At 43.3% G+C, this 20,859-nt stretch overlaps 1 protein-coding gene across 3 annotated transcripts in view; it reads right to left on the bottom strand.

Moving 5' to 3' along the window:
* CNKSR3 (CNKSR family member 3) overlaps positions 1 to 20,859 on the bottom strand; it is a 100,022-nt gene that overhangs the window by 62,071 nt on the left and 17,092 nt on the right. Inside the window, exon 1 of one of the 3 annotated variants that reach the window (XM_065888552.1) lies at positions 7,154 to 7,450. The exons of the other annotated variants lie outside the window; for them this stretch is intronic. Within the exon in view, the coding sequence (XP_065744624.1) occupies positions 7,154 to 7,160 (7 nt within the window). The 5' untranslated portion in view covers positions 7,161 to 7,450. Of the gene's footprint in view, positions 1 to 7,153; positions 7,451 to 20,859 lie in introns of those variants that run through there. 3 annotated transcript variants of the gene reach the window in all.

The raw sequence follows: 20,859 nt of genomic DNA, 5'->3' as shown, positions 1-20,859 counted from the left end.
GCTTTATTAGGCTAATGGTCTCCAGCTGGGCCCCTCCCTCTAAACCATCTGCACCATAAGATTCAGGGTCCTCGTCTAGCCTGGCTCCAGCTCCGGAGAACAGATCCTTACCCCTACGAGGCACTCAGTAAGTAACCGTCAAATGAATGGAGAATGAATGGATCCACACGTTCCAAACAAAACAACGGGAGGGCGTGAGGAAAGAAGGAAAACACAGCAGGCATGGAGTCAGACAACCCCGCTTAAAATCCAGCTTGATTTCTGACTGGCCTATGTGTCTACGACCAGTTACTCAACTTTCAGACTTTGGTTTCCCTGGCTTTAAACTAAGATAACATGAAGTATTGTGTTTGAGAGTGCTTTGTAAATTATGAAGTATTCTATTATTGCTGTTTAAGACATCTTGAGTCAATATTTACAGTGGCATCAACGAAAAGGTTCATGAGAATACATCCTTAAATAAGTGAGTTAATCTGGCAAGAGTGAGCTTTCTCATCTTCAACCCCATTTTGCAACTGTGACCTTGGCCTGCTACCTCTCAAGTGTGTGACAAGTTGTTTACAGATTATAGCAGAAAGTATAGCACAAAGAACTGGTTCAAGGCCCTACCTACTCTACCACCCAACTTCTTTAGTCTCATCTCCCCCATTACATATGAGTAATATATGTATTCATACATCCATATATATATTGTTAGGTATATATATGTATATACACATACGTGTGAATAGCCCACAGATCTCAGAGTACTACTGTGAAGATGGAGATGTAATGTTACACTTTGCACAGCATGTTAGAACTTACCCATGTTGGTCTGTGTTAGGATTCTGGCTCCAAAGGCCACATGGGCACCACTGGGAAAAGCATAATCCGAATAACAGAGGGGCAATGTCACTCTACCGGCAGTAGTAGTAGTCAACAGCGCCACGAAAAGCCTTCATATGGACAGCTACGCTTTTTTATGCTGCCCAATTTTATTATTAAGATACAATTCACGTACCATAAATTCTATGGTATTAGGAATTATATCCTAATTTTAAAAGTGTACAATTCAGTGATTTTTAGTATATTTAATAGCTTGTCCCTCAACCTTGTGAGGATACAAAGAAAAGTCTGCAACTCAGAAGAGGACCCTCACCCAACCATGCCGGCACCTTGAACTTGGACGTATGGCCTCCAGAACCGTGAGAAATAAATTTCAGCTGTTTATTTAAAAAAAAAAAAAAAAAAGGTTGTGTGACCACCATCTAATTTGAGAACATTTCCATCACCCAGAAAAGAAACCCCATACCCACTGGCAGCCACTCTCCATTCCCTCTCCACCCAAACCTTGCAGTCACTAATCTACATTCTACCTCTATTGATATGCCTGTTCTGGACATTTCCTATAAATGGAACGCTGCAAGATGTAACCTTTTGTGTCTGGCTTATTTCACTTAGCATAACGTTTCCAAGGTTTATCCATGTTGCAGCATGCACCAGTACTTCATTCCTTTTTATGGCTGAATAATATCTGTATGGATGGATACACTCTACATTTTAATCCATTCATCAGCTGATGGACATATGGGTTGTTTCTACTTTTTGGCCATTATGAAGAACGCTGCAATAGGCATTCGGGTACAGGTGTTTACCTGAACATAGGTTTTCAATTCTCTTGAGTATATACCTAGGAGTGAAATTGTTGGATCATAAGGTAACTCTATGTTTTAACTTTGTGAGGAACTGTCAAACTGTTTCCCAAAAAAATGGCACCATTTTTCATTCCTACTCTCAATTTATGAGGGTTCCAACCTCTCCATATCCTCACCAACACTTACTATTATCCATCCTTTTGATTAGAGCCACAATGAGAGTAACGTAATATTTTATCGCGTCATCAGATTTTAACACCCAATTTTTATAGGCCCTCAGAACCAGAATACAAATGCCAGATAGCAGGAAAAAAGTCCAGATTACACCAAGGCAGTGTTCCCAAACTTCAGTCATTCAAGAACCACCTTAATGATTTTGTCAACTCTGAGTGCCATTTCTACTATTATGTACTTTATTTTTTTAAAAATCAATTCATTTTTAACATCATTTTTGAAAAAGTCTGTAAATCACCGCTATAAATTAGTATCACTTGCCATAAACAGAAAGTATCATAAACATAAGTATAATGAAAACAAAGCAAAGTTATTAATGTCCTAGGGCCTGCTTCTTGATGTCAAAAGGGAAATCACAAGTGACAGGTGTTGAAGAAAGGCTAGCTACAAACACAGTCTTCCCTTGACCTAGTCAGGCAGTCTAAAATCATCTCTAATACTATCATGGGCTCATCACTTTGGAAAACTCTGCTGTAATGTTTCAGGAAATACCTTTCCTGAAAGAGGTCAGAAAATGGGTTCCATTGAGATGATTATACTAGGGGAAGCGGCGGGGAGGGGTTTAAAGGACTGTTCCTTAACAGCTACCATATTTTGGTAGCCCGTTACACTTGGCTGAAGGGTGTCCCTTCTTTGTGTTAACAAACTTCATTCAAATTTCCAAAAAGTTGGCCCATACTCTAGCTGCAAGCACCTGGCTCTCCAAGTTCCAACAAACAACAACTTACAGAGCAAATATACGTAATACAAATTAAAATAAAGAGCGCCTGTCCTTGAGCAGACAAGCCCAGACAACGCGACCCGCAACGTGACAAAGTGCCTGGGTGAGTCTGACTGACAGCATTGGCCCCGAGTGTAATAAAAACACAACGCCTGACTGTGCTCAAGTACATTCAGCCTCCCTCTCCCAGCCCGACACACACACTATTTACGCACAAGTGAGATAAAAACAGTCAGTGACAGCATATTTAGGCACCCCCAGGTTTGCAAACTAATTATCATCTGTCATCATCCAAGCTTCACAGAACACTAAGTAGCATGTCACATTAAGAGAATAAGAGTGAGTATTAAATCTGAAGGTTTCCCTTGCCTCCTTCCTTGGGCTCTCGTACTCAGCCCTCAGATCTCAGCTCAAACATCCCTTTCACTGGGAACATTTCCCTGGCCTTCGACACTAAATCCCCTTAGCGTGTATCTCCTAGCACCTTTGCTTTCCCCTCATAACACATCCAGCTTTATAATGTAATATTTGCATGGCTGGTGTCTGTCTCCCCGGCAGGACAAGCTCTGTGAACACAAAAACCAGGTTGGTTTTGTCCATCATCACACCCTTGACAGCTAGGACGGTTCTTGGCACAAAGTAGGTATTCAAGAATCATTTGTTGAATTAATGAGTCCAAAGGATGTCAAAATTTTGTTACACAGTGTAAAACTTGGCTATGTTTATAAGGGCCACCAAGAGTACATTTCAACAAGACCAAAGGGCACAGGGCAAGGGTTCTTCAACTTAGAGTTTCCTGCTACTGGACCTCAATCCAGTCCTTTCCATACAGTAGAAGCCTCCCTTTCTTCCATGTAACTTCCAAACAACGAAGTTAGGACTTGAGTCTGTCAATGAGCCTTTATGGGGGCCTGCTGGTCTGTCGGTAGAAGAGGAGTTGGTGACGAGGGAGGGAAAAAAAGGCAAGAAAACTAAAATTAACTGAGTGCTTACAATGTGTCACATACTCCTTCTTTACTCCACACAAAGAAAACCCTTTTTTATCACCATAATACAACTGAGACTTGTACAATGTAGTAACATGCTCAAAGTCACGCAGCTAATAAATCGTCAAAAAGAAGGAAGTGTCTGGTTCTTTGTGAGCTGAAGAAGATACACAAGTGCCAGATAGATGATGCGAGCTGAGATAGGCCTAAAAGGAAGACAAAAGTGAGCTGAAAGAGGCAGGGGAGGGCGTAATTCTACTGCTCACGAGAGCTGATGTTTATGGACCCTTTTCCACGTGCAGGCACAGGACTAAAGCATTTGACACACGTTACTTCATTGGTTCTTCGTGTAAACTTTATGAGGTGGAGTTACTATTATCCCCATTTTGTAGAGGAAAACTGTGGCTTCAGAGAAGTGACCCAACCGAGGTGAAATAGTGGGTAAATGTCTGAGATATGAACCCAGGTTGTATGAGTTCATATCAGACCACCGAGCCCTTCCTGAACCTCCCGCCATGATGCTGGAAGAGAACGGTGTGAACTAGGGCCCAGAGAAGGAATGAGGACATTATGCAGAGAACGCATTCAGTGGTGTCTACTGTATGTCCGGACAAGGCACGGAGTGTGGTGAGCAGTGATAAATCACGTGGCCCCTGCTCTCTAGGAGTTTATACGGATGGAAGCCAACGAAGATACACAGCTCTGAAGAGTGCAGGCTCTGAGGACTTCCCTGGTGGACCAGGGGTTAGGACTCCGAGCTTCCACTGCAGGGGGCGCAGGTTCGATCCCCAATCGGGGAACTAAGATCCCGCATGCTACCTGCTGCAGCAAAAAACAACAAAAAAAGAGTGAACCCAGACTTCCTGGGTTCAAACACTGATTAACTGTGCAACGCTGGGGGCTGAAATAAAGAAAATGGTCTAATATAAATAAAGTCCTCAACACATACCTGGCACACACGCAGCATAAATAAATGTGTCTGTTATTACTCTAAGAACTAATGAAAAGCAAGGTTAGATGGAAAAGGTACGGCCAAATCAAAGGATTATGGAAGGACAGAGGTGTTCAGTGGTATCTAAAGAATGTGCAAGCTGGATAGGGCTGACCAAAGTCAGAAAGCTTCTGAGCAATCCATTCATGACATGGTGTGAGCCCCCCGGAGACGGAGACGATAACATCGCAAGAGAAAGAAACGGACAGGATCAGATGACGGACTAGAAATGTCACATGAAAGGCAAAAGTTAACCAAAGACGACACCAAGGGTTTGAGCTGGGTTAACTGTAAGAATTCAAACGCTAACCAGATAGAAACAGCAACAGGGAAGGGCAAACAATTGAGATCTGTACCTCAACTCAGATCTGTATCTGAGTTGAACTGTACCTCTAATTGAGTTAGTAAGTGGACACAGCCTGTGGGCATCAGGAGCTCAAGCCCTGAGGAAGGGCTGGCCCGAGGAAATTACCAATGACTGAGCACATGCTATGTTTATATAGCGCATGGTCAAATATAACTCTCATGTATTCTTCCGAGGAGTCCACAGATCGGTCTTATTATCTCCCTTCCTTTTAGGAGGAAGCTGATGTTAACAGGGAGTAAGAAAGCTGCTGAGGATGACACAACTGGAAAGTGGTAGAACTGGTCTGGAGACCAGTTCACCCAACTCCAGAACCCATTGTCTTCCCACTGGGAGGCTCAGAGAGAGAAGTCTTCTTCTCGGGAAGAGAGCAGAACAGAGTTATAACACACACCTGGCCTTTCGGCACCCCCCCACCCCCCATCCCAGGCAGTCTTCTCCTCTTGGCCAGCCTTCTCTCCCCTTCTGCAATTCAGCAATTGTACTCATTCATTGAGATCCAACAGTAACCCTCCCATTCCATGCGGTTTTCATGAATCACCCTCCTCCCCACGTGGACGTGATCACCTACCCCAACTCCCGTGGCCCTTGCTGTCCACCCCGCTCTCCTGGCATGTGCAGACAATATGCTGACCTGGCCACGATGTGCCACCCCACAGATGGACACGACTGATTCTGCTACTGGGCCTTCCCTGGGGCTGCTTCATTCCCCTCGGTTCCATCTGGGTTGTCTGTATTCTCAGTCAAAGGTCAGCCTTCTGGAGAAAGGACTCTTGTTCAGCCCTGGACTTTCTAGGGGTGTAGTACGCTACTGCATCCTCTGACAAAATCCAAGTACTGTAGTTGCTTCTCTTCCACTACTTCCTCTTCCAAACTAGGATTTAAATTTCTAGGAAGAAGGCACTCCCTGTGTTGTTCCCAGTGCCTTACATATGACAGGTGCCCAGTAAGTAATCAAAGATGATGACAAACAAACTTTAGTATAGGAACACCTCCAGTGACCTCACCTCATACACCTTGCACCCAAAGGGAAGAGAGGAGGCCTCTGGACAGACACTGGAAGAGGCCTGGGGATTTTTCTTTCACTTTGCAAAGGCAGCATCACTGACAGTAGAAGGGGAGATATTATAATCTTTTTTTTTTTCAGATACAGATAGTTTAATGTTAGGAAGGCTTGAAAAATATAAAATGAGTCCTCTTTCTTTGAAATGTTAAAGATATAATAAAGCCTGTGCAATAAGATCCATTCACTTGACTTACACAGGCCTTCTCAGCCTCCCCCAAGGCATATTTACTCTCATTTTACAAAGCGAGTAAGCTATCTTGTTTCCCAGGCTTCAAGAGACAAGTTGAGTAAATTCAAGAAAGGCACACGTGGGTATGCTGCTAGAAGCACCCACTACCCAAAAACTAAGGGCAGTACTGTTGAAAACATGGCATTCTGGGGTCACTTGGCAAGACACTCACAAGTGCCAATACATTATCACATACTTCAATCATTGTGCAAACTTCTTTCTTTCCCAAGAAAGGAATGTTGAATTCACTCTGCTTATGAGCACAAGAAAGTAAATAATTTTCGAAAGATTTCCATCCAGAATTGAAGAGAAAAATTTTAAATATCCAGGTCTTAAAGTGATGAAGTTCAGTTACCAGGAAAAGTTATATATGAGGAACTGTTCATTCCCTCATCAAGCCCAGCCAACAGGATGATACATCATATCAATTCTCTCAGAAGAACTGCAGAATGTCCACTTTCTTATCTTTTTTATTTTTAACTTTCCAGACAACCTAACTAGTGTGACCCAAACAGCTATGAAGTCAGCCATCTTGAAACCATTAAACCTATTTTTACATAAAGAATCCATTTTATATCAAAGCATTCAATGCATTGCAAAGAAAGATAATTCATTAAGATTTCTCAAATCTATCATGGAAGTAGCAATAAATGAAGAAAATGATTATCACGTATGACATCATGACATCTACTGGAATGCCTGGGCAGCTACTGGGTTTGTAGAATAGGGAAAAAAAATTCTCGGAGCTTCTCTGTAATGTTTAGCAAAGTTTCCAAACATTTGCCATAAAATGAGATTGATACTGGCTACTGATAATTAACCAGGTCGGCAAAGGTGGGCACCATCCAAGGCAGGCAAGGAGTAAGATCAGTAGCCTCTTTCCTTCTCCTGCCCTCCGTATGCACCAAGGAGCTCCCTTCCTAAAGACCTGTCATCGGCTATAGGCGACATTCACATTGATCTTCCTAACACCCCAATGTACTCATGTGACCCCACCTCCACTCCCACCCCTATTTAGCATCCGCAGTGGTTCTCCAGCCCTCAGAGGATGAAGCCAAACTCTGTAACATCACTGATGCCAGGCACTGGGGACACGGTCACCCACCCAGAGGAAAGTCCCTGCTCTCCTGGGGTCTTCATTCTAACAACGGGGCCCAGGCAATAAACTCACAAGCCCAAAACAGGTCTGGGGTAAGTGCTAGGAAGAAGGCTAAAGCAGGGAAAGGAAATAAGAAGGATCCTAGTCAGAGAAGGCCTCTCACACGAGGGGGGCAAAGTCCTAACGGTGACAGCACGACCCCACGACCTGCAGAGGCCTCCGGAAGTTGGCCCTGGGCTTCCTGGGCGCGCCCCTCCCCTGCTTTCTCCCTCCTGCATGCGACTACTCCGGCCTCCCTGGGCTGGGATTCCTTCTCCCAACACCCTGCCGCTTCATAGATTTGAGCCTCTGCGTTTGCTCTTCTTCTGCCCGCAATGCCTACCACACTCCTCTCTGATCCGGCAAATTCCTCCTGATCTTTCGAGATTCACTTGAAGCTTCTCTTCCTTTATGAGGCCGTCTCTGGACACCGGCCATCCAGCACCTCCCACCCGAGCCAAGTTCATCACCCACTCCTTCCCGCCATCTGGACCAGGTATTTTGACTCATGTCTCTGGCTCCTGAGTAAAAGGGAGCTACTTAAAGGCCAGAGGGTGACACTCATCCCCGTATCCCCAGCACCTGGCCCTTCAAGACAGCTGTACCTTAAGGACTCAGGTAATGAATGAAAGAAATGTATGTCCTCTTTTTACAATTTCCATCTTTGAAAAGATCTGCCCGTGAGGAAAGCATAAACCCATGAATGCCCTTTTATTTAAAACTCTCTTGGTAAAACTGACTTTTTTTTTTTCCCCGAAAGCTGCACGTTTTAAAAGTCTTTTTGGGTTTTTCGTCCCATAAAATGATCTTGACACCTAGCCATGCGTCACGGCACGTGAAGCAGCTCTAACTCTGCAGTTGGAAAAACATTACACTGTGAAGGAAGAGCCCCTATCTGCCAAGACACTCTACAAGGATTGCCAACGATACAGTGAGAACATGGTGTTGGACCCAACGAAAGCGGCTAATCCTCTCTTTTATAGCCTGGGATCCTTTTCACCAGACTTTCTTTTTTAGGAGGATAAATTGTTCAGAAATGGGGAGGAACACACACTTTTTTTTTTGGTTCTTCTTTTTGTACAATTAAACTCTGGACCTTTAACGACTCGGCCTACACCTTCTCCATCCTCATGGTACCCAAGCAGTTGAGGAGAAGGAAAAACAAAAAAAGGCAGAGAGCAGGACACAAGACATATGGATCTTGATAAAGAAGACAAATTCAGGGTAAAAAACTCTTCGTTCAGTGAAAATTCCTCTACCCTATTTTAGTTTCCATTTGGTTTTTAGGGTTGGGCAAACCAAAGTTTTAGAAAGGAGAGCCTCCTGCTTCAACGTAAGGATGCTGGATTCAGAGCCAGATCTCACGAGGACCAGCCCAAGCCACACTGCCAGCTATTCTGCTATTCTGCTCAAGCCCCGAGTGGAGCTCTGAAACTGAAGACCCTTTAAAAATAACAAAGGAAAACAACTCAGCGGCTCCATCCCAACTCAAGCACAAAAGAAAGAGGGGGAAGAAATCGTTTCCATATTTCACATAAACACAGATCTTACTGTGGCGGTGAGGAATGCATGAGTCAAACCGGGGCTGACAGAGATCACCACACAAATTGAGCCCCCTGCTAAAGATTAATACGGAGATGTACAACGCACAACTACAGCAACGACCATCCCTATTGCGAAAAGTCTGTGTTCACGTATTTCAAAATGGCTTTTTAAAAATTGAAGTGCCCTTTTCTGTGGAATTCTAACTTCCTCAGTCTAGAGGAAGCACCTGGAAGAGACTTTCAAATGTAAAACCTGTGCCAAAGTAATCCGAGATTCTGTACATGCAACTCACTGTAACTCTATATTGTTGGTTCCCCCAGCTCCCAGACTCCTTCACTCTGTGGTTAAAACTAGCTCTGCCCTTGCACAGACCTGGGGTTTACTGCACTGCGGAGGTCAGGGTGTGGGAGGGACGGAGGCAAACAGATGGCCGAAAGCCTGCAACTCCAGAAGGGTAATTTTTGGAGAAGTCAACTTTCTTTCTGTTGACTGTCAACAAAAGAAAGTTATCCCTGGTGAATGAGAACCAAGCACCAGAATGTCCGGGGCTGGGACCATCTCATTTCGGGACAGGGAATACGAAAGAAAAAGAAAGGAAGAAAGAAATCACCCAAGTACCAATTCCTAGGCCTTTCTGTAGTCCCCAACATGGGCTGGGCACTCACTCCCAGGGTCTGATTAATTCTCAGAAGGACCACATGATGGATTATGATCCCCGTTTTGCAGATGAGGAAGGAAGCTCTGAAGGGCTAAGTGTGCAAGGTTATCCCACCAGAGAAAGCACTGGAGTGAGAACTCTGCACAGCCTTCTCTGCTCCGCCCCAGGCTGGCTCCACCTTCTCCCGGCAGCAGGTGACAGCATGGGAAGCTCCCTTCCTGCAGTGTGACCTCCCCAGGCAAGTAATGCCCTCGAGTGTGGGAGGGTCTCAAGAGCAGGATGGATCCAGGGAAACAGAGCTGAGGACCTGACTGGTCCTCTATGTGATCAAACTGGTTGATGTTTCAGTGATGCTTAAGTGAAGAAAGGCAGTGGGTGAAAAAAAAAAAAACAACAAATGTGTGAGCCTGTCCCTATTAGCCACGGTGACATGACACCACAGAGCTGGAAAGAGCAATTTCACAGCCAACAGAAGAAACACCTCGTTCCCAGCCTCTTAATCTCCCATAAACCTCAACTTCCCTGAAAGCCGGATTAAAACAGTTCACTGCGCATGTGCCACTTTATCTAGCGATTACGATTTCTTTATAAAGCCACGACATGGCCACACATCGTCGAGAAATCTGAAGGTCATTTTGATGCTTATTTGATAACAGTTCGTTCCGGTAAAAGATCTGAGGAACTTTCCCATGAAAGTCTATCTCTCCTCTAGAATTTCCCTCCTTAAGGCAGCAACTGGCCACGTGAAATATAAGAGACCCGATGCCTTCAAGAGAAGAGATGAGGAAAATAGGCACCCATTGCCATGTGTCCTCTATAATTACATCAGCTTTTTGGATTTTGTGATTTTATACGTGCCTGCATTGTTATTTTAAAAGAGGCCTGATGACCAGATTCTGGCCACTTTCAAAGCACTGAAGAAAAAGAATGATAGCAGGTGGTTGGCAAATTGTCAAGCCAAGAAGGCGTCTTCCCCTTTTGTCTAAACAACGTGTACCGAGGTTACAACGACGGCATTCCAACAGCTCCGGGGACAACTGCTGTTGCACTTTGGGGAGCAGACACAAATACCCGTGGTCTGTTTGGGTTTGGCAAGCTCAAATGTACAATTTTAGCAAGATGTCACCGACTGCTTCCCATGTCAGCAGCCCATGAATATATCAAAACAATGACCTGTCCCATTTCTCCTTCCAAAGGGTTCCCCCTCATCAATTCTGGGTCCCACTTCTCTGGGTTAAAATTCGAAGTCCGCTTGTCTTTTGGGTCAACTTCTCTTAAACAAGCTTTACAAGTTTATAAAGCAAGCTTTGGAGAAAGATTCAAGTCCCACATTCTCCTGATGCCTTAGTCGGAGATCTCAAAGATTATATATCAGGCCACCTCTCACTTTAATATGATTCTGGCAAGAAAAGACTAAAGGTGTGCTTGAAGCAGAGCTGGTGTCACAGTAATAAATTCTCAGAGCAAGAGATCAGTCCTCTCTTGTCTGGCTGATCCAAGGTATTTTGCCAGGTGCCAGCCAGTCTGCCGTAAAACATCCTGAATCCTTGTTCGGTACCCATGTGCGTAAACCATCACACCCTCCTGTTCCTAAGAGTCACCCATATTTCCATACAGCCATTCCTGAATTACTGACAAAGGTAATTAAGTTTGATTGTGTAAAAAATTACTTCTGCAATGGTTGAGGATTATCTAAATAGAGTGATGTGGAAAGACCTTTAAGACAGTATGAAACTCAAAAAGAAACTTTGGATCAGATTCAAGCTACATGTGAATCCATTTATGTAAATGAAAATAATTATACATTAAACTGTATAAACATGTATGCAAATGTCTAGGAAGGATTCTGGAAGGTGCTCACACCCAACTCTGAAAAAAGTGAAGGGTTTAAATGAGATATCATCTCACATCAGTCAGAATGGCCGTCATCAAAAAATCTACAAACAATAAATGCAGGAGAGGGTGTGGAGAAAAGGGAGCCCTCTTGCACTGTTGGTGAGAATGTAAATTGATACAGCCACTGTGGAGAACAGTAGGGAGGTTCCTTAAGAAACTAAAAATAGAACTACCATAGGACCCAGCAATCCCACTACTGGGCATATACCCTGAGAAAACGATAATTTATAAAGAGTCATGTACCAAAATGTTCACTGCAGCTCTATTTACAATAGCCAGGACATGGAAGCAACCTAAGTGTCCATCAGCAGATGAATGGATAAAGAAGATGTGGCACATATATACAATGGAATATTACTCAGCCATAAAAAGAAATGAAATTGAGATATTTGTAGTGAGGTGGATGGACCTAGAGTCTGTCATACAGAGTGAAGTAAGTCAGAAAGAGAAAAACAAATACCATATGCTAACACATATATATGAAATCTAAGAAAAAAAAAAAAAGGTCATGAAGAACCTAGGGGTAAGACGGGAATAAAGACACAGACCTACTAGAGAATGGACTTGAGGATATGGAGAGGGGGAAGGGTAAGCTGTGACAAAGTGAGAGAGTGGCATGGACATATATACACTACCAAACGTAAAATAGATAGCTAGTGGGAAGCAGCCGCATAGCACAGGGAGATCAGCTCGGTGCTTTGTGACCACCTAGAGGGGTGGGATAGGGAGGGAGGGAGGGAGGGACATGCAAGAGGAAAGAGATATGGGAACATATGTATATGTATAACTGATTCACTTCGTTATAAAGCAGAAACTAACACACCATTTTAAGCAATTATACTCCAATAAAGATGTTAAAAAATTAAAAAAAATAAAATCAAATTAAAAAGTGAAGGGTTTAGCAGGAAATTAGATTTTTTAAAATTATCTGTTTTTTTTAATTACTCTAGATAACTTTCTTGTAATACTTTACAAGAAAGTATTTCTGTATGATTGGACAAATAAAAATAAAATCTGCAGACAACAGAAAGACAATGGGGGGAGGGGTACATATATGAAAACAAACCACATTCCACAGCTCCCAGTGTTTAATCAGAGAGGACTTTCCATTAATATTCTCGTGATTACCACGTTGCTCCATGAGGCTGCATTTCTGGCTGCCACGTTAGGAGCAGCTGTTTCCTATCATTCATTATCTGTTTCCTCCAAGGCCGTGAAAACTGAAAGGCAGTTGTGTCTGGTTCCAGAAGCTGACCATGTAAACCTGCCTCCACCCCTTCACCCCAATGGCACCATGGAGGAAGGGCAGGAAGGCTCCGGACAGAACCTGTTGCCTTTATATTTCTGAGTCCAAAGCAAAGCACTATTCCTGAACTTTCTTCCCTGATCACACCTGAGTCACAGAGCCTCCAGGCACCTGGCAGTCCACACTCGTCACCGCCTCTCCACATCATACCTACTCAAAGACATTTCATGTTCTTTAGCCCGAAAGAAAACAGAGGATCACTGATGAACTTTCAACACCTCTCTCCATTCTGAGACAGGTTGGAGCAGGTGAGAGCGATGTGAGTACAACCTATAGACGTCAGCAGGGGGCCATGATCCTACCACCACGTTCACCCTCCAGCACTGCCAATGGACTGGTTTTTAGTTTCCCAAATCTCTTCACCTAGAGGAATCCATCTTCAACCCCAATCTGGCTGGCAAAGTCCCCTTTATCCTTTAAAACCCTCTGCAAACTGCCCCCTAAACTACATGCGCGCGCGCACACACACACACACACACACACACACACACACACACACACAATGCATTCTATGCTCCTCTGAACGGCTCCTAGACCTGTAAACATGGCCATCATCGAGTGCACCACACAGTACGGTATCATAATCAGTGTTGCCACCTACCTCCCTGCTAGATGGAAAGCACCTCCCCACTGGACCCCCATAAGCCAACACTGAGTCTGCATCACAGATGGTTAACCAGGCTCACTGAGTGCCCTGGATGGCAGTACAGACGGGCAAGTGATGCTCCACACTAATGCTGGGGGGTGGGACCTACAAGGCCAATAAATTTTATAGGATTTGGGGGTAGAGGGCAATTCGGGTAAGGTTGGGAAAATAGTATAATCAGAAACATCCAGAACCGCGAGTCTGGAGAATTCCATTCCAGTCTGGGTACTGCCATTACATCTTAGCCGTGGAACTCTCTGGGCCACAGTTTCTTTATAGCGTTAAACTGAAACAATTTATTCACTCTAAAGAACACGTATTTGGGCTGCATGTCCTACGGTTATCACCAACACTCAAGATTAGATAGTCAGCGATGGGAAAAAAACATGGAAATCAGAGTGTTGGAACCACAGCCCGAGGAAAAATGCCCTTGCCTCTCCCAATAGAAGTCAAGAAACACCCCAGTTTTCCCAATACACAGGCCGTCTTCCAGTTCACAAACCAAAACAAGACGAACATCTTAGCATTTCCAAACACGTAATAGTTCTTCACTAGAAAGATCCTCCTGGTCTCCCTTATCTCAAACCTAATATGATTTTCCCCTACACCTTCCTCCAAACAAAATGAAGAAAAAATATGAAAATAAATCGCTAATATCTTAATTGCGGCAGTCCTCTGTTGCAATTTTAAGCAGCAAAGGACACTGACAGTGAACCCTGGGTCTTTAAGGCTTGTAAACAGATGGTAATGTAGGCACCCAGGCCTGGTGGCTGCTCCCAGCCTGACTGCTTCAGGCCGCTGGATGGGGGATTTTTAGCTTGAGTCATCACCCCTGCTTTCTTCGAGAGCAAAACTGCAGTTCCCCTGAAGACAGCACAGCCGATTAACACAGATTTTTAACTCTCTCTTTATGGGATTTTCGGTGGATTTTTTTTTCAACTTTTAAATTCAGTGTACACTGTGTAGCACAGGAAACTATACTCATTATTTTGTAATAAGCTATAAGGGAAAAGAATCTGAAAAAGAATATATATATATATGTATGTATATAAAACTGAATCTCTTTGCTGTACACCTGAAACTAACACAACATTGTAAATCAACTATACTTCAATTTTAAAAATAATCTTTTTTAACAGTTCAATGTATAAGCTAAAAAGGATAGCATCTAAAATATGCTGTGCATTAATTCATCAACAATGGATTGCATCTCTCTACACAGAGTTCTGAAGCTGTAACGCGGGAGGGAGGGGGGGAGTAGTATAGGTAGCTTACAAACACATATTTTTAAAGCAATAATAAATAGAAACTAATTAAGCAAGTATATTAAGTTGGAAACTGATCTAGAAGAAATCATGTGACAGTTTCTCAAGGGGGAAAGGGCCTTCTCTGGCTAATAGAGATTAATCTAGTTTTAAGACAATTTGTCTACATTCAACACTGCTGAAATCCTGTTCCGGAAGCAGGTACACATGGACTAAAATATAAAAACACGTATTCCCTCAGCTCAAGGACGTCTTACAAAAAGTACTCCATCTATAGATAAGCAAGTCAGGTAAACTCTGAAGCTCTTTCTTTCACTCCCTATGCCTCCCAAAGGAACATCAGGGATGAGTCGCGCCCATAAACCCGGGTCTGCTCTAGCACTAACGACAGACTCCCCAACAGTCCAGGTGCCTACCTGCAAAGGTGCCTCTCTGAGACCTGTGGGGACCATTCTTTCTCCCTTTGCAGGTGTAACCCTAAATAAAAGTCCTTTGAGAAGTTTGCAACTTTCTGAGGTTTTGAAACTGAGGGAATCAACTCTGGTGACTAAAGAACAGAAGTAATCACCATTCTGACAGCTATTCCCACAGTGCTTACAGGAGCACATCTTACGAAATAACTTCTTGGCTCCCAAGAAGAAATCGGGCTGGTTTCCTTAATTGGACTCGGTGAGACAGACTGCCTTCCATCGGGGGCTAATGGGCCAGTTGATCACAGAAGATGATTACTCAGAGGAACACACACTACACCAGGGACACACCCAGGGATTACGGTCACACTCACACTCACCGGTTATCGAATGCCACAGCAAAGCAGGAAATGGAATAAGCCGCCGCGGACATTAATTGTGATAAAACAGGAAATACAAACTTGAAGGGCCTGACTTTGGTGACAGCCTTCCCTCTGACTTTTAGTGACTGTATTCTACAGATTACTATTAGCAGCGGTCAAGCCTCAGAACACTACGTTAGTGGAATAACCAGGGAGAGAGATTTAAGATTAAAGAGGTATAATTGGCACCTCCCCTTTTTAATGCCATGTGATGTCGACACACTCCCCAAAGGGTATGTGATCCAATCTTTCTCTTCACCATTCTTCTCACTGAGTTGTAATTTACCATCTGTAAAAGGCAGCGTATGTGTTCACTTTGAAACTATTCTGTCAGAAATGTGAAAAATTTTCCCCAGGATATCCCTGTAATGGATGCAACAAAACAACGGCTAGAGTTTTTTTCAGCACTTACTATATGCTATACAGTTTATTTTACCATTCATTGTGGTAAATGCTTCACCTGCATTATCTCACTGAATCCTCAACATAAACCCTCAAAGTTTAGTAACGGCATGACCCCAGATTTAAAAATAAGCTAGTTGACTAAGCAGTGCATAGAAATTGGCCAACATCACACATCTAGTAAGTGATTGGTAAAGGATCCAAACGTAAGCAGCCAGCCCTGGTCTTAACCACCATGTACTACCGTAGCAGCCACAGATGTTTTTAGAATGAGGAATGGCCCAAACACAAACACACAAATTTAAACAACCGTAACAGACAGAAAAGAGAGAGACTATGAATGGATATGTGAATACCTTTTCTCTCCAGGCAAAATCCTTAAGAGTAAAACAGTTATTCCTCTGTTGCAGGCAATTAACTACAGGCATCCGATGTAGACACATTCCACTGAGACCCATGATTTTTAAAAACTAATTCCAACTTTGCTAGGGAGACTCCGAGGTTTTACCTTCTCCCCCATCAAGTGTTGACCAAAGGCCTTTATTGCACGAGCCCTGATTTGTGCAGATAAACAGACACCATCCCTGACCACCTCAAGTGCAAATGTTAATCCTGTCACTGGGCTTTGGAATGAAAATGTTTGTTTGGGTTTTTTTTAGAGAAAAAGAATGTTAACTGCATGGAACAAAAAACCAAACCAAAACAACTCTATTCCTTACATCTCACTGCAACAATATGTTACTTTCATTATATTGTATCTTTGGATCTATAAAAAGCAAAAAAACCAACAATTATAATAAAAAGATCTATAATATGAAGTCTGCTTTTATAAGAAAAAATCTTGTAATGTTTTTAGAACATTATAGTCATTATAGTTACCACCAAGGATGATAATTACGTACCTTAACCCACAAAACTGTTTTTAGATCTTCTGGTGACAATTAAGTCATTATAAGAGATTGATTTCACTGCACTCATCACTTGCAGAAAGTCTACCACAACTACATTTAATAAGATCAACTTTCTCTTAGATGCTCAGCATTCCCCCTGAATTCCTAAGGTTGCTCCTAGGCATTTCTACTTTTCTTTTTTTGTTGTTATTAGTTAGTCTTAAATGTTTCTTTTCGCCCTGATTCATTAGAACATGATTTTAGGAGATGGAATTTCTACAGCTGAGCTGGAACATTACATATTATCTAACATTAAGTTGGTTTTAAAATCAGAAAATAGGAAAAAGGTACCAATATGCATGCTACCTTAATAAGATTTTTTTTAATTTTTATTTTATATTGGAGTAGAGTTGATTGACAATGTTGTGTTAGTTTTAGGTGTACAGCAAAGTGGATTCAATTATACACATACAAGTATCTGTTCTTTTTCAAATTCTTTTCCCATTTAGGTTATTACAGAATATTGAGCAGAGTTCCTATGCTATACAGTAGTCAATAAAATACTTTTGCGATATCCATTCTAGGGCTTTTTTTAAAAAAGATGAAGGAGAAACAGAAACACCCTCAGTGATGCAAGAAGAAGTTATCAAACAGAATTTCAAATTGCTAAAATATACAGAGAAAGGTGTTAAATGGATTAAAGTAATAGCTATAAATACCCTCCAAGGGATCACACACTCAGAAATCACGGGGAAGGAGCAAGGCGGACGCAGAAGCAGAAAAACTGCCTGGTTTTTTTAAGTGGTAACTACTAAAAAGTAAAAATTTACCTTGTTAAATTATTTTTAAAACCACATTCCCCTGAACTGTCACTGTGGACGGCTGAAGGTGGAAGCTTTCCCAGAACTGAGTATATGTTTAACCCTGGGAATGATGTGGCAATGGCAACCACCCACAACAATCTGGGAAACAATGCAGAGCAAGAGAAGGGCAGCCACACCCTGCAGAGGTGGGTCCTCAGTTTTTTTTCATCCTATCATAATCTAGCCCCATTAGTTTTAAGTATAATCTGTGCGTTCTTCCAGAGTCCAGGACCTCAGAAATGAATACCCATGCAGCTGCTTCTGGATCTGGTAGAGCCAGTATGATTCATCTGGGCCTGGGTCTGAAATGCTCAGAGTATATATATATTTTTAAGATTTCGGTACACCATGCACCAAGCTAAAAGTGGAAATGGGAGTAGGGGGCAGTGTTTCTTACATGCTCCAGCACCCTTCTGGGGTGGCGAGAGTGGGGAGGCTTCCAAACACTTGGATTGGGATTCCCTGGTGGTCCAGTGATTAAAACTCTGGGCATCCACTGCAGGGCTCGATCCCTGATCAGGGAGCTAAGATCCCACACGCAGGTGTGGTCAGAAACAAACAAACAAACAAACAAACGCTTGCATGTTATTTCTGACCACTTCTAGAGCATACATTCCTACAAATGCTCTGCTATTGCTTTGGCTCAACCACTAGAGTGAAGACTCTGAACATATAAAGACTACATTATATGCGGAGCTAGGAGCGACGGTTAATCATTGATCAGTCACGGGCAGCAGACGGCAGGTGCTAACACACAGGACACCCACAGCTCCAGGCGTGACCTCCAGGCCACACCCCCTCAGCCCTCACTTCCCGCAGCAGCCTCCACTGCAGACACCTTTCCTCTCCGGTCCTCACCGCCTTCTCCCTCTCCCACCTGCACTGCCTGGCAGCCCAAACTCCTCTCTCTTTTTTTCACTCTAGTCAATGTTTTAGTAGTTCCTCCTCTTTTCAGTGAAGAGGTTTTATGTTTCCTTATGCTATAAAAGTCCAGTCAATTTCACATTTCACAGATCAAAGGAAATAAATACTCAGGAAGTCAAGTTAAGTTTTGCACAGAGCCTTCGACTGGTTTTTCTCCTTGAGATTCAGGGGCTTCCCCTACAGTAGAAGGCCCAGTTCACTCCAGGTCTAAAACCCAGTAGACTGCCATGTTCCTTAACAGAAAGGCAAGTGCCGCCCTAATAGAACCCTGAATCAAATAACATTCAGGAGCCTGAAAAAATTCATACACATATGTGTATAGTTCTATGTATGTGTGTGAGGATAGATAGGTAAATAGATATAGATATTTATATATGTATTACATATGTATACACACACACACACACACACACGCACTTCTTCCACAAAGAAAGGCCAATCAAAAACATAAAGTCCGGGCTTCCCTGGTGGTGCAGTGGTTGAGAGTCCGCCTGCCGATGCAGGGGACACGGGTTCGTGCCCCGGTCCGGGAAGATCCCACATGCCACGGAGCGGCTGGGCCCGTGAGCCATGGCCGCTGAGCCTGCGCGTCCAGAACCTGTGCTCCGCAACGGGAGAGGCCACAGCAGTGAGAGGCCCGCGTACCGCAAAAAGCAAACAAACAAACAAACAAACAAAAAAAAGTCCTCCATTGGCCTCTACCTACTAAGAGGCATAAACAGGGCCTTGGTGATGTAGCCCACCTCCCCACACAGCACCCCTCCAGGTTCACCTCTCTCCACCCGACCTCAGGACAGACCCAGCACAATCAAGTTCTTTCAGTTGTGAGCAAATGCCTTCTCTCTCTTGCCTCCCAGTTTTCTCCCAAATCTTTCCTTTCCCCTCCTCTAGGCCTAGCCACCCCCTGCTCATCCTGCAGGTCTGGATTTGGATGTGGCTTCCTCCAGGAAGCCCTCCGTGCTGTGCCTGTTCAAACTCTGAGTGAATTACTCTTCTGCTGACATACCTGTGGGCTTGTCTGTGTTCTCCACTCAATGGAAGGTGCCAAAGACAGGGACCCTGTCCACTTCACCGCACCTAGTAGAGACATTACACATGATAGGTGCTCTATATATGTTTGATGACTTATATTTAAAGTTAGTTAATCTCTATTTGCACCAATTTTCCTGCTAACAAATGGCTTCCACCTCTGGGCTGTAATAGACATTATTTGTACAAAATTTCACGGCATTCAGAATATTTCAGATAAATCCTACAACATATGAAGGTAAATCAAAAGCAACAAGGTATTCTTCCAAGGTTTTGGGGCCGTCCATAACAAATCTTTTCTACCTAAATGGTTAAACTATGGAATAATACAGAACCCAGGTAGAGAGGCATTTACTCTCATTTCCAAAAAAAAAAAAAATTGTGGGAAAACTTGGAGTAGAGAGAGAGTTTCTGTGGAATAACTCTTCTCTATAGAAGCCACTAGTACATAGTCATTCAATGAATGAATAGCTCTGTTAGTATTAAAGTAAGAGACTGCATAATCTATGGTGTTCTGTTACCCAGTTCAGGGAGGGCGGAACATGTACCAATTCATCAAACATCTACTTTACCAAACAGTCATCTATTCCAAAAGATGGTTACAGATTTTAAAGGATTCAAATAAAATGCATTCCATGCTTAAGTCATCCTGAGACTGTGCTGTGCTCATTCAGGAAGATGCTTTAACACAACGTGATCTCTCGGGACATTGATGCCTCGTCTCCCATTTGCTCTTGGATCTACTCAGACGTTTGCACCCATCAACCCACCAAAACTAACTTTCAAGTTCAATGTCCTCCACACACTAAATACACTGGTCAATTCTCAGTCTCCCCTTATTAGCCCACCAGCAGTACTGGGCCCAGTTGACCACTCTTTCCTTCTGGGAGCACTTTCCTCACTGGCCCCAGGACACCACCCTTCCCGAGATTTCCTGTACTTACAGGCAGCAACTTGCTGGTTGCTCAACCCCCAGACTTGTAAGGGTGGGAACGCCCTAGATTTCTTCTCTCCCCTTGTCTCCCTCTGCCCACTCATTGGGTGATATCATCCAGTCTCAGAGATTTAATACCATGTATATACTCCAATGGCCACCAAATTTCTATCTAGTCCCAAACTCCCCCATTAATGCAGACACACATCTCTACTTCACTTGGCGAACTAACAAGCACGGATGTTTCAAACCCAAATATCCCCTTCACCGTCTCCTCTCACGCTCTTCCAGCTCTCTGCGGACAGC

The sequence above is a fragment of the Phocoena phocoena genome, chromosome 12 (assembly GCF_963924675.1).
Source record: "Phocoena phocoena chromosome 12, mPhoPho1.1, whole genome shotgun sequence".
Lineage (NCBI taxonomy): Eukaryota > Metazoa > Chordata > Mammalia > Artiodactyla > Phocoenidae > Phocoena > Phocoena phocoena.
Note: the sequence above shows the minus strand (reverse complement) of the source record. Positions and strands in the feature narration are given on the sequence as shown.